Source organism: Aulonocara sp. 'chitande type north' Nkhata Bay, linkage group LG3 (genome assembly GCF_057382095.1).
Source record: "Aulonocara sp. 'chitande type north' Nkhata Bay isolate Kocher_YH1m ecotype deep benthic linkage group LG3, A_spYH_male_GT1.1, whole genome shotgun sequence".
In the NCBI taxonomy this organism is placed as follows: Eukaryota; Metazoa; Chordata; class Actinopteri; order Cichliformes; family Cichlidae; genus Aulonocara; species Aulonocara sp. 'chitande type north' Nkhata Bay.
Genome location: NC_141346.1, coordinates 30,855,913 through 30,869,924, shown reverse-complemented (window position 1 = coordinate 30,869,924; position 14,012 = coordinate 30,855,913). Strand labels below are relative to the sequence as shown.

Below are 14,012 nucleotides of genomic sequence, written 5' to 3'. Positions count from 1 at the left end.
CTTTGACACTTTGGGATCTTTGTGATGTCCTTTGCCATACTGCCACACTGGGGTTTGTGCTTTGCCTATAACAAATTGTCTCTGTTTACGTGGGTGGTACTTTTCAAAGTGACATCCACATTATTGGCAGGAACTAAGTTTCCCAGCAGAGCTTTGTATTCTAACAAGATTTTAATCAATATGTTTTTTTTATTGTTGTGGCTGAGTAGGTGTCACAGAGTGAAAGTTAATCAGAGTGGATATATGAATTATGGAGGGACAACACTGGTTGTGTAATCCTAGATGTGTTACTGTGAAGGAGCGTTTCTGTGGGTTGAATGTTGAACTGCCACCTGTTTGGAATGCATCAATATGTCTTGCTGAGGGAATCTGTTATTCCTGTGGGTGTTTGAAGCCAGTTCGGCATCAGCTAATGCAGAAGTCATCCAAACGTCAGTGGCTGTGGATAATTAATGAGTCCCAACCGCTTAATGGACACACAGCTGAACGTGTTGTCTAACCCACGTTTTAGCTGAAAACCTGCGTTCTTTTAGGACCCAAGCTTCACATTGTGTCATATTTAGAATTTGATTTGTAGAGATTTTCTCCTTTCTATATTTTCTTTTTACCCGATCTCTCTTTTTTTTTTTACTATAGTTTTGAACTTTTTTTTTGTGATAAGTGATGAGTTTTTTACAGCTCTGTGGAGGAATAATGGTCCACTCATATTTGCAGAATTGTTACAAATGTGGAGAAGTGTAAAAACACATATTGGGTGAAGAAAAGTGAATGTATAAGAAACATGGGAATCCCCAGCAGCCTAGACCTATGGCAGCATAACTAAGGGAGGATTCAGGGTCACCTGATCCAGCCCTAACTATATGCTGTCGCATAAACGAAAGTTTAAAGCCTAATATTAAAAGTAGAGATAGTGTCTGTCTCCCATTCTACTTTTTAATACTGTAGGAACCACAAGGTAGCAGTCTGAGTGCCAAGTGCTCTAAAGGGGTGATATGGTTTAGAGAGGTCTTTAAGATAAGATGGGGCCTCATTATTCAAGTAAGTATGTATGTATGTAAAGATGTAAGATGTATGTAAGAGAACATTGATCCATCTTTTATTGTTGATCGGTTTTGAAATGTATGACATGAACACCTTCAAGCTTGTGTATCCCACCAGAAAGCATCTGAACAATGTTGGTTTAGCGTGTTAACATATCAGAGGATGATGGGAGTTAGTGTCCTTGGTTTTTCCTGTGTTTGCTCCCAAAAGGTGAGATGCTAAACTAAGACTTAAGATATCTGAACACGCCATTTGTAAGTTATCCCACTTATCTTCAGTCAGCTACAGCAAAAATATAAAATAATTATTAATATTTAAAAATACTCCCTCTGGTGTTTTATAGGTGGTGAATCCAATTTCAGGCTCATCACGGCCACTATTTTTACTGACCTACTTATTTTAATTTCTTTCTTTACTTTTAATCCTCTTTAATCGTCTTTGCCCGTCATATATTATTGCAGTAGGTCAGTTTGGGTACTTCATATTTATAGCCTTTGCTTTTTTTTTTTATATATATAACCATAGGTAGGAGCACTGGTCAGGTAGCATACCTGTGTGTGTGTGTGTGTGCAGTTGTTGACAAGAAAAGCCTGCCGTGGCACAGCATATTTTTCCAAGTGTTGGGTGTAGCACCGGTGAAGTATATTTTGGTTTTTGACTGACAGATGCACAATGTTTCTCTTTAATCCTGAGAAGAAATGTAACAAAGGGCCTGCAGGAGAGATGAAACGAAATGAAAAGAAAAAAACAACAAGTTCGACAGCTACAAGGAAGATACGTCATTTTTCATGTGGGATTTATGAACGTCTGTGTGGTGCTCTACAAAAACAAACTAAAACCGACTAATGGCTAAACTTAAACTGTAAGGGAGAGGAATTTACTTTAATCCTCATATTTTTGCAGTCTCCGTGACTCAGTAAAAGAAATCTTGTGTTGTGATATTTCTATTGGGAAGTAAAAGGTCAACAAGGTTGTCAGGCCATAAATCTTTAGATTATTAACTGATTATTAATTCATTTACTATATATCCATCAGTAAAGACTTGTAGTTCTTTGTATATCTGTAGTGTTTGTGTCATTTGTGTCTTTTAAATGCTTTCAAATTCCCTTTTTGTTCATTTCCTTTCTGCAGTGTGATGCATTGAATCAGAATCACTATGGCGTATTTATTCAAACCTTTGCATTGATAAGCTTTTCCTCTGTTGTTCTTCTTTTTATTTCTGCCTCATAGAAAGAAAAAAACAAACTGCTTCAGCAATAAATTGTTCATTTTGAATATAATATAAATGTGCATGAAGGATTACTGAAGTCAGTCCAATTCAAACACTTCACACTGTTGAGGAAATTTTGACAAAAGAGACCAAAGACCAAAATACGGACTAAAGTGTACACTAGTGGTTACTCTATTAGACTCTCTGTCAACAAAGTCAACCAATCACATGAGCATCAGAACCGGGAAGAAAACAGGCTGGGATTTTCTTACATAACTATCTCTAGGGTTTACAGCAAAAGTATCTGAATCTGAAAAAGAAAACGTGAGCATGCAGTATGCAGTGAGCATCTCTGAATGCTCTTCTGCACGGATTAGGAGGCAATAAATCAGCAGCAACTGTGTGACGCTGTTGTGTTAATATGGACCAAAATCTCTGAGAAGATTTTCCTCTGAGATGTTGTTAAAGCAATGCCATGAAAAAATTAGGTCAGTTCTGAAAGCCAAAATGGTCCAACCAAGTACTAGCAAGGTGTACCTAATGAAGTGGCCAGGAAGTGTATACTACAGTGTCCCAGTCTAAATCTTTAGGACTGCTCCAATAATAATCACAGTATTTCACTGGTACGCTGATAGACTCTGATAAACTAGAACATAACCAATTTCCTTCTTCTTCTCCTGTTGGAGCTGTTAGAGTAGATTTCACTGTTACATCACTGTTATATTAAAAACAACATTTCTCTGCATAATTAGCAACTACTGTCCTACATAATATAGGATAAAGTAGTTTTCTGCTAATAACACAAGACAGTCTGAAAATCTCAACAGTCATCACAACACTGTTTATTTTAATTACAAAAGGAAGGCTGTATAAACAATAACCTGGAAGAAACTATATTATTTGTGGACAGGTTGTTTCTAGATTATATGACTAACCACATACAAAAGGATAGTAGCCTTTATTACTGCAGCAGCACATGACTAAACATAATGACTTATATGTGCAAGGAAAAAGGGAAGGTCCAGAAATTCAGTCATTATCCAGGAAAACAGCAGATTTGCTCGTCGGTCCAAAAGCAAAAGGTGGCGCTGTTGAGCAAAAAAAAAGTGAATGCAGAGAAAAGTTGCTCAGTTGTGAATCACCAGAACTCATCAACATGACTTTCTTATTTCTGTGAATTTGTTGTGGGTGTTACTCCACAGCTAACCCAGATCAACAGATCCTCCGTCCACACAGTGTTTTCACTTCCTGCCTGAGCTAAAGTCTACACTATTTTATCCTTTGACTGTTTCTAATTAATCTACATAACTACACTGTGACAGGTCAGATGACGATGTACGAAAATTAACATTTGTGATAATTCAACATTTTAGAGACTGTTCAGGAGTCAACATTACAGAATGGTTTTGTTTGTGAGTCTTTCACACCAGACCATTTATTTATATTAATTATATTACAAAAGTTGATTTTATAATTAATAATCAGCATTTACATCAACTTGTATGCTTTTCCACATGAGACAGAAAGACTAAGTTCAGCGCGGTTTCCCTGAAATTACAGCAGGCCGTTCTCACTCCCGAGGCTTAACATCCCGACGATTTGGAGAACGATTCGCTGTGTTTACAGAAAGTCAGTAAAGGTCAACACTGCCACCTGCTGGCTAACCTGCAAATTATCGCATACATCTGTACATAAAATGTAAAAGCACAGCTTTAAAGTCCATCACTGGTCATTTTGGAAATTGAATCAACAAACTTCTTTATTTTTTTGACTGCACTTTCAACTGGTGTCAATATCCTACCATATCTATCTATCTATCTATCTATCTATCTATCTATCTATCTATCCATCGATCGATCGATCGATCGAGTCTGCATGTTCACATATCTGTGTTCTCTCTCTGGGTACTCCTGAATACATGCATGGTTTTATGTAAGATGGTGATTCTAAACTGACTGTTGAACGTCTGTCTCTCTGATGACTTGGATAATTAGGAGAAAATGGACTGAATAACTCTGAGCCCTGCAAACCCCATTTGAGAACCAGTGCTATAAGGGGATATGAGCAGCATGATAACTGTGAAATGTTTTTCTCTTCCCACACTGACCTTTTTATTGTTCGCTTCTTGCATGTCTTCTGTCAAGGATTCAGAGGACCTATCTGTCAGTTCAATGCTTCGCTACAGCTCCTTATTGTTGCAAGTGCGTGGACAATAAGATTATGCGCACACAGCGACAGTCACCTTAAAAGTGCATGAAACAAGGTGCTGCAGTAATAAGGAGAGGTAGTAAGACACTGTAGTTAATGCTGGATGGACCTGGCCCATCCAGGTCATCATAGTTCTTCAGAACTCTAGAAAGCTCTCAGATGAGAGGTGAAACATCTTCAACAAACTTAAGTACAGAAACTTTTCTTTCCAAGCTCCTTAGATTTAATTATGTTTGATAGAAAATGTTGTCCAGCATAATATAGTGTAGCTTACATAGCTCCTGAGGTTATTGAGGGACTACAGATATGTTCTTGTCCGTCTTGGAACTAGACGTCAGCACACAGTCAAAGAAACCTTTCAAGACTGAGTGTTGAATACCTTACTATGTGACATTTGACTAATTTTACTTCCAGAAACTCATACATCATCATACATCAGTTTCTGTGAAGACGTGTGCGTGCCAACAAAGACCTTTTGCACATACAACAACAATAAACCATGGTTCACTCCTAAACTCCAACATCTTTGTAAGGCCAAGGAGGACGCCTACAGAAGTGGTGACAGGGTCCTGTACAAGCAAGCCAGGAACACACTGACCAAGGAGATCAAAGCAGCTAAAAGCATCTACTCCCAGAAGCTGGAAGAACGGCTCTCAGCCAACGACCCAGTGTCAGTGTGGAGGGGCCTGCAGGAAATCACCAGCTACAGACGCCCCCCACCCACTATTGAAGCAAACAAAGACCTGGCCAACGAGTTAAACACTTTCTATTGCAGGTTTGAGACGGACAGACTCCCACGCCCCACCCTCCCCTCCTCAGGGACATTGCTTCAGACATTGACCCCCAACACACCTTCCACCTCTCCCCCCTTCACCCTTCCCCTCCCCAATCCAGTCTCAACGACCACCCCCACCCTCCCCAATCCAGACCAAACGATCACCCCCACCCTCCCCAATCCAGACTCAACGACCACCACCACCCTCTCCAATCCAGACTCAACGACCTCCACCACACCTCTCACCCCCCTTTCCTCCTCCCTGAAACTCAGAATACACACCGAGGATGTGAGCCGACTATTCCAGAAACAGAAGCCCAGGAAAGCCCCCGGACCAGACGGCATCTCACCCTCCTGCCTCAAAACCTGTGCTGAACAGCTGGCTCCCATCTTTACCCGCATCTTCAACAGATCCCTGGAGCTGTGTGAAGTTCCCTCCTGCTTCAAACGCTCCACCATCATCCCTGTTCCCAAAAAAACCCACCATCACAGGACTGAATGACTACAGACCTGTCGCCTTGACGTCTGTGGTCATGAAATCCTTCGAACGACTGGTGTTAGCCCATCTGAAAGACATTACAGGCCACCAGCTGGACCCTCTGCAGTTTGCCTACCGGGCAAACAGGTCGGTGGATGATGCAGTGAACATGGGGCTGCATTACATCCTGCAACACCTTGACCGCCCGGGAACGTATGCCAGGGTCCTGTTTGTGGACTTTAGTTCGACTTTTAACACCACTGTGCTTCTCTCCTCCAAACTCTCCCAGCTCAGCGTGTCACCAGCTATCTGTCAGTGGATCACCAGCTTCCTGACAGACAGGAAGCAGCAAGTGAGGCTGGGGGAGATCACCTCTGAAACTCGGTCCCTCAGTATTGGTGCCCCTCAAGGATGTGTCCTCTCACCACTACTGTTCTCCCTCTACACTAACGACTGCACCTCCAATAACTCGGCTGTCAAACTCCTAAAGTTTGCAGATGACACCACTGTCATTGGCCTCATTCAGGATGGTGATGAGTCTGCATACCGGCAGGAAGTTGAGCGGCTGGTACTCTGGTGCAGTCAGCACAATCTGGAGCTGAACACTCTTAAGACTGTAGAGATGACAGTGGACTTCAGGAGACATCCCTCAACTCTGCTCCCCCTCACCATATCAGACAGCCCTGTGTCGACTGTGAAGATCTTCAAGTTCCTGGGTACAACCATCTCCCAGGACCTGAAGTGGGAGACCAACATCAACTCCATCCTCAAAAAGACCCAGCAGAGGATGTACTTCCTGAGACAACTGGGGAAGTACAGTCTTCCACAGGAGCTGCTGATCCAGTTCTACACTGCGGTCATTGAGTCTGTCCTGTGCTCCTCCATCACAGTCTGGTATGGAGCAGCCACTAAACAGGACAGGAGCAGACTGCAGCGGACTGTACGGGCAGCAGAAAGGATCATCGGCGCCCCCCTGCCCTCCATCCAGGATCTGTACCTCTCAAGAACCAGGAAACGGGCAGGGAAAATCATCACAGACCCCTCACACCCTGCACACAGACTTTTTGATCTGCTGCCCTCTGGCAGACGGTACAGAAGCCTGCAGACCAGGACCACCCGACACAGGAACAGTTTCTTTCCCCTCACCATCTCCCTTCTTAACAGTTGACCTGTCACACTGCTCCCACTGCCAGACTGCAGCTGCACCTTATGTACATTTTGCAGTATTCATTCCACTTCTGTATTTTATGTATATAAGTTTAGATTTGTTATTTATAGTTGGTTTACACAGCTTTGTGTATGTATGTGTAATGTGTGTATATAGACACTTGTGTGTGTGTGTGTGTGTGATTTACATTGCTGTGCTTGAGAGCCACCATCTACCGGAACCAAATTCCCTGTATGTGTCTGCACATATACTTGGCCAATAAACACGATTCTGATTTTAGCACCTCACCTTCTTTTCTACATCATGTGGTACCATGGTGATGTTCTCTGATAAGATGTGAATGTGTTTCATAGTACAGAAACTCAGAATAAAACCCAGATTCTGCTCCATAGTCTAGGCCTCTGGTGTCCTTGCAGTAAAATGAGTGATCCTTCCTGTTTATACTTCACTTTATGTGATCATATGCAAACACAGCCTTTCTTAACATTTGATTTAATTTTTAAAATTCAAAACACTGCTGACATTCCTCTTGCTCGACACAGGTAAAGTTTCTTGCTTAGAGATGGTAATAAAAAATTACATATCAGGATGTAATAAACTTTTCTGGCCCTTACCAGATCTTAAAATTAGGTAAATGCAACATCAGATGAACAAAAACACGACATATTACAACATGACATTGTTTGTTTAATAAAACTAAACCAAAATGCAAAAACAATGTGTAAAAAGAACCCCAAATGTTCTACAAGCTATGAATCAGTAGCTTGTAGAACCACCTTCAGCAGGAATGACTACGTATGCACTTTAGCAGCCTCAGATCACTGTAGAGGAATTTTAGCTCACTGTTCTTTACACAGTTAAAGGGTTCAGAGCTGGACTTTAACTCTCTGCAACACAAGACCCAGTTTCAGTAAAGACAGACAGATGGCCTCACATTTGAATAGTTTGGTACACAGAGGTGGTCATGGTCGACTCAGTGACCACACCACCGTGTCTGACAGCTGATTGGTGTTTCTGCTGATGCTGTGCTCGTTTTCTCCAAACATGGTGCTGTGCATTATAGCTAAACATCTCCACCTTGGCCGGGTCAGAAGTCTTGTTCAGATACACTTTAATCAACCTAAGCCATGCTGTCACATTGTTTTTAGAAGCAGAAGAGACTTTCTGCTAGCAACCCTTCCAAACAAGCCATACTCGTCAAGTCTTTTTCTGTTTTTTGTTTGTTTGTTTTTTTGCACTCTTTGAACATCGCACAGTCCGACCTTGGGATCATGAGACGTCAACTTCTGGGAAGCGTGTGGCATTGTGTTAACTCACAGGTGAGAGCTCTGGACCTTAAAAATGGTCAAACCTCTGCTTTTATAGAGGTCCACACACATGCTGATGATAAATTAATCAAATGAATTTGACTAGCAGGTGCTGCTAACCTCCTGCATTTTGGCTTAGCTTCTGTTAAATTGGGACAAAGTGTAGTAGGCCGTGTGTTTTTACACATCCAAAGTTGCCTTTCCCCATTTTTAACAACTGGTGAGGACCAGATGATTATTTTATTATGTCCTGATATAAAAAAACAAACAAAAAACAAACCCTTAGAATTGAATGAGGATCTGCTTTTTTACCATTACTACAAACCCGTCTCTTGACATTTCTAACATATACATGACTAATTTTAATTATTTTGATTTCTTCCATTTATCAAAATTAATCTGCCATTAGAAGTTCTTACAAATGCTGTGGTCCTACTGAGGTTTTGCCATTGGTTTCTGCAGGAGAATGAGCTCAGCAAAATCCCACACAGCTCCTGATCCCCTAGAAAGGGGGCAGATGTACTTTGCAGCCTTTGAGGCCAACTCTGGAGCATCCCCGGGTACTGCACTCAAACCTGCCAGCTTCAGCAATTTCTCATCTGCTTGATCAAAACCTGAGGGGGGGAACAGAAAAACATAGTGAGGCTAAACTGAAATGATAACTCTCAAGAAATAAGAGTGCAGTTGTTTTACCCATGAATGCCACATGTTTCCAGTCCAGACTCTTGTTCTTCATGACCTCTTGCAAATCGTTCAGCGGCTTCTTTCCCACCTCCATGACCTGGCACCCTGTCCTTTTTTGAAGTTTGGCAGCCAAAGACTGGGCCACAGCGTCATCACTGGAGGTCAACAGAATGACCTTGTGAAACAAGACAGAGGGCAGTTTGTGGGCAATGTTATACATGACGGGTCAGTTTACTCAATTCTGTTCAGACAGCTGATGAAAAAAAGCCAACCTCCACTTGTTTTTCCTGCAGCATGTGAATAGCAGATGTGTTTCTGGTATTACTAGACAGAGCGTTGATTCCTTCTGCTAAACATGCAGAAACATTGCAGAACAACAGGCGGACTACCTTACCGGGGTACCCGTACCTGATTGAGGAAGCACAGATTAAATGAGAAAAAGGAGTCGATAGTTGATTAAAAGCAGACTGAGAGGCGCTTCTCACCTGAGAACCCTCTGTTCTGCAACAGGCCAGTCGATGTCTCCATCTATGTCCACACTGAACTCCGGCAGCATCTCATAGTAGATCGACTTACCGCCCTAGAGAGGTGAAAATGCAAGGGTGAGAAAAATATGCAGTTACCTGAATGAAAGATGGTGTAGTTTCATGCACTGGTACTTGAGGCACAGTTTTGCCCCATTACCTGCAACTGTCCCGTCTTAATGAGATCTTTTGTGGTGAAGTAAAACGAGCCATTCTCACACAGCTCTCCGGGCCAGTCCTGACGCCGCGGCCGGTTGGCTGGGTCCAGATTTATAGCCTCAGTTTTTTCATCAGCTAGGAGGAAAGAGGCTCAATTACATAAATTGAAGGATTAAAAGCATATGACTGAATAGAGTTTCAAAAATCAAACATAGTGGAAACTCAGGCTATCATTGCAGCAGCCGTGTAACTAAATTTGGAAAGAGGAAAAACATAAAATGAACCTAATAACAGAGTTATCGGTTGTTATCAATTTGATAGTGAGTGCTCATTTTCTGTATTTCATGTATCCAGAATTTTAAAAGCCAAGGCAAAACCTTCATCACTCAGGACTAGGATCTTCATCTCGCCGATCTTTCCATTTTTAGTTTCACCTTCAGGTAATCAATTCTTTCCTCTATTGGTGAAGTGGTACTAGCTACAACATGAGCCCAAAGCATTCCCGATCCGTACTTGTGTACATAGGTTTTCCATGAAAATGAGAACAGCACGTTGCCACTCCTCAGTCCGCCAGTCTTCCTGAAAGCCTTTTGCAGTTACACCAGGAGTTCAGATTTCTAGTGAAGAACAACAAGCAACTCTAAAAAGATTTCTTGATCTTCCAGACATCAACTAATGCAACATTTATAGTCCTGCATTGCTATAAGTCTTTGACTAGACAGTGAGGATGACTGTGGGAATTTAGGGAGCAAAATTCTTTGTTTAATGCAAAGAGCTTTAACTAGAGGAACAGAACAAAAACAGCCAGATGGTTGTTCCTCATATTTGAGGCCAAGTCCCTCTAAGACAGTAAACCACTTTAACATGTAAAGTTGGGCCTGCTGTGACAGACAACCTACACACAATACCACCATACCAACTGATATCTAATTAATTAATTGATGTCACTCTAACATCTAAAATTCAAAGGATGTGAATGATCAGTTGTTTGTTCAGACAGGAGAATATTCGAGTTGCATTGGTAGGATTTGTTTCATCCCAGTTAATAAGTTACTAAGGTGGAGGTCCACTGGCACATTCAAAGTAGGTCCACACTGACAAAAAAAAGAAAAAAGATTTTGCAGAACTGACAGACTGCAACTTGTAAAGATATGCACATAGATCTATTTAGCAAAACAACAAATAAAACATCAACGAACCAAGACTGTCTAAAATTACTTCAAATAGGCTGTTGTAATGTCATTTACAGATACAATATAATGTCAATATTATTCACTCACTTATCCAAAAAATTGAATTCAGGTGTATAAAATCAAACACCTACTATTACACCTACAGGATGCTACCTGTGCAGCAAGTCCAGTTGTGAAATTTCCTTGCTATTAAATATTTCACAGTCAGCTGTTTGTGGTTTTATATCCAAGTGGAAGCAACTGAAAGACAGCAACTCGCCTACAAAGTGGTAGGCCACATAAAATCACAGAGCAGGCTCAGCTAATGGTGAGGCACACAGTGTGCAGAGGCTGCCAATCGCTTCAGACCTCCAAACCTAACATGGCCTGTAGACTAGCTCAAGAACAGTGAATGCTATGAACAACTGTCTGTGAACTCAGCATGCACATAACAGTCAAACATGTGTTAACTTACATAATTCATCTACCTCCTTCCACCGAAACTGGTGTCTCCTGACCACTGAAAAGACGGAGTCATAGCCGTCCTCTGTGATCTTTTTTAAGGCCTCCTTCACATCAAACGGGTGGAGGCACGGGGATGTAGCCTGGATGTTGCAAACTATATCCACCTCTGTGAAAACAAAAGCCAAAGAATTTTCAACTGTGTGGCAGAAGAATGATGCTCGTGAAACAACAGCGTAAAAACTGATTCTTTGACACGTCAGCAGTTTTGCGTGATGGGGAGGGGCAGCTGTGGGTTGCAGGTGTACCTACCATTATGGTATTCGAGGAACTCTTGGATAGTTTCTAATGATGAAGTAGAGTCTCTGGAGACTTCAGGACTCCTCTGGTGCACCTGAGCACCCCATGCCTCAGCAACTTTCTTAATCTCGGCATGGTCCGTTGATACCCACACACTGTGAAAGAAAAGACGCATTGTTGTTGTTTTTATTGCATTTCACATAGGCATGTTGCAACAACAAGAAAGTTGTAGAGAGCCCTCTGGTGAAAAAACTACACAATATAAACACTCATAGCATGGTTGAAGGGTGCTTCTCTTCTTCACGTTTCATTTTTATTTATCGGACACTATAAAGGCCCATACTGACACATGGACAAATTGATAACAGTGGGCAAACATATCCACCAACAAATAAGTCGGCTGAGTAACCCCATCACTCAGACCGCTCACACATGGACTCTATACACACACACATAGTCCTTTGCGCTACTTCTAAGCACTTTGTTCTCCAATTTCTCCCTTTCTCTTCTTTTATAAATCCCTCTTGATTGTGTGTATGACGAATCTGTGGATGCAACACGGAGAGTGGAATATGTAAATAAATCTAACCAGTAATAATAACCCGTAAAAAACAGTTAGCCTGGAACACCGACTCAGAGTAGATTGATGAGCCATTCGTTAATACTTAAAGAGCCACCTATAAGAAACAGGGAAATGCGCAGTAGGGTACAATGATCATCCCATGTGGATCTAATTTGAACTGGTGGTTCCACAGGGACATGGAGGAGTCTCGAGTCCAGCAGACACAGAGATCTGAGCTCCTTGCAGCTCTAATTCAGTTTGAAATCACCGTCACACATTTGCAACGTACCTATCAAACACTTCGGAGTCCACAGCAGCCCTCAGCACCCATCCCATGAGGGGGACACCGGCTAAGGGCTTGATGTTTTTAAGCGGAATGCCTTTGCTTCCCCCCCGTGCCAAAATGAGAGCAGCTACATGTCTCTTCTGGTTCTTGTTGGAAGAAGCAGCTACTTGTCTCTTCTTCTGTTTCATGTCGGAAGAAGCAGCTCCGTCCGCATCGTTGTCATCGTGTCTTCGCTTAGCGGACATTAAAGCGGTTCTTGTGGTTAAAAACAGACTTTTGGGGCAAAAGGGAGGAAATGAAGCTGCTGGAAACAAATTCTTCTTCTTCTTTATAGGGTTTACTGGCGGTTAGCAAACAGCAAAATGGTGCATTACCGCCACCAAGTGGCGTGGAGTGTGGACCGAAATGACAGAGAAATAAATAAAAAAAATCCTCCCAAACAAACGAGTCTGCCTTAAAAACGAAAATATGGCCTGCTAGCTTTCACTCACTGAGTTCTTGCGAAATAAATCAACCAAGTCCAGTTTTACTTTAATATCGTCAAGCGTTTTGATCAGTTGTCTTCTTTCATCATCGTGCTTCTGACACTGCAATAAAACATGCAGTCACGCTTCGCTGTAAAGGTCTCGGTCGTTGTGTCTTTGGGCGAGACACTTCACCCGTTGCCTACTGGTGGTGGTCAGTGTCCGGCAGCCTCGCCTCTGTCAGTGCAGCTGTGGCTACAATGTAACTTTCCATCACCAGTGTGTGAATGGGTGGATGACTGGATGTGTAAAGCGCTTTGGGGTCCTTAGGGACTAGTAAAGCGCTATATAAATACAGGCCATTTACCATTTACCATATTACAGTCCCATTTTCCTGTATGGCTCTTTCCTCTTAAAAATAACCTGCTGCCCAAATCTAAGTTGTGATTTAACTGTCTCATCTCTGCTGTTTTCCTTTGGATTTTGTAAAACCATCTTCCTTTTCTCTCTTCGCATCATTGCTTTTGCCACCTTTCCTTCATTTTCTGCTTTATTATGCCCTTTTTCATTGTCCCGCTGACACCGATAACCACATCCTCTGAAAGACTTTTTGTGGCTTTCATACGCTTTAACTCCACAGTGTGCTGGTACCCAAAAAAGGTCTCCTTAAGCCAAATCAAGTGTTTTGTGAATTTCTATCAGGATGTCTGCTCTGCTGTCTGAATTACAGCACTGTAAACCGGTTAATGATGAACTTGACTCTAGGCACATCACTGCTCTTTATGGCCTTGTGTCTTCTCTATTGAGTAGGTAAAAGGTATTGAAAGCATTTCTCCTGTGTATACTGATGCCCCAACCAGAGGCCGATATACTGGGGTGGTGTGTGGCACCCAGGTTTTGCATATGACAATATTGCTTATTAATATAAGCTAGCACTAAGACTTTGAGCTTAGCTACAATTAACGCAGAATATGAATTCAAAAACTGCATATGTTGCATTATGTTACTGTCTCCCACTTAAAAAAAAAATGGTTCAGCGCATAGTCTGAAACTGCATTATTTCTATATTTATATAAATATAGAAACATTTTTATTTCTATATTTATTTATTAATCAACATCATTGGCAATTTAGATTACAACAGAGGTGCTTGATTGCTAAACTCTGGAAAAGCCATGAAGGTGTGAGTTATTAACCTAATAAATCATGAAA

General features: G+C 41.7%; 1 protein-coding gene across 2 annotated transcripts; it reads right to left on the bottom strand.

The window, feature by feature from the left end:
* Positions 1–3,083: 3,083 nt before the first annotated feature.
* On the bottom strand, positions 3,084–12,693 carry LOC147335102 (N-acylneuraminate cytidylyltransferase-like). 2 transcript variants are annotated; one of them, XM_086276096.1, is made up of 9 exons: positions 12,340–12,693; positions 11,501–11,643; positions 11,202–11,357; positions 9,556–9,689; positions 9,357–9,451; positions 9,144–9,279; positions 8,881–9,046; positions 8,607–8,801; positions 3,084–3,339 (listed from the first exon to the last, which is right to left on the bottom strand). In XM_086276096.1, the coding sequence occupies exons 1-8, from the start codon at positions 12,579–12,581 to the stop codon at positions 8,620–8,622; spliced, it is 1,254 nt and encodes a 417-aa protein (XP_086132222.1). In that variant the 5' UTR covers positions 12,582–12,693; the 3' UTR covers positions 3,084–3,339; positions 8,607–8,619. The 2 variants fall into 2 exon arrangements, with proteins under 2 accessions (XP_086132222.1, XP_086132213.1); XM_086276087.1 differs by lacking the exon at positions 3,084–3,339 and having other exon boundaries at positions 7,357–8,801.
* Positions 12,694–14,012: the final 1,319 nt, after the last annotated feature.

Bases quoted from the DNA above. Each gene is read 5' to 3' on its own strand.
- LOC147335102 (XM_086276096.1), bottom strand. From the start codon at position 12,581: ATGTCCGCTAAGCGAAGACACGATGACAACGATGCGGACGGAGCTGCT. The intron at 9,452-9,555 runs GTAATGGGGCAA...TCACCTCTCTAG, and splicing joins TTAAGACGGGACAGTTGCAG to GGCGGTAAGTCGATCTACTA. The intron at 9,047-9,143 runs GTTGGCTTTTTT...TTGTTTCACAAG, and splicing joins TGCAGGAAAAACAAGTGGAG to GTCATTCTGTTGACCTCCAG.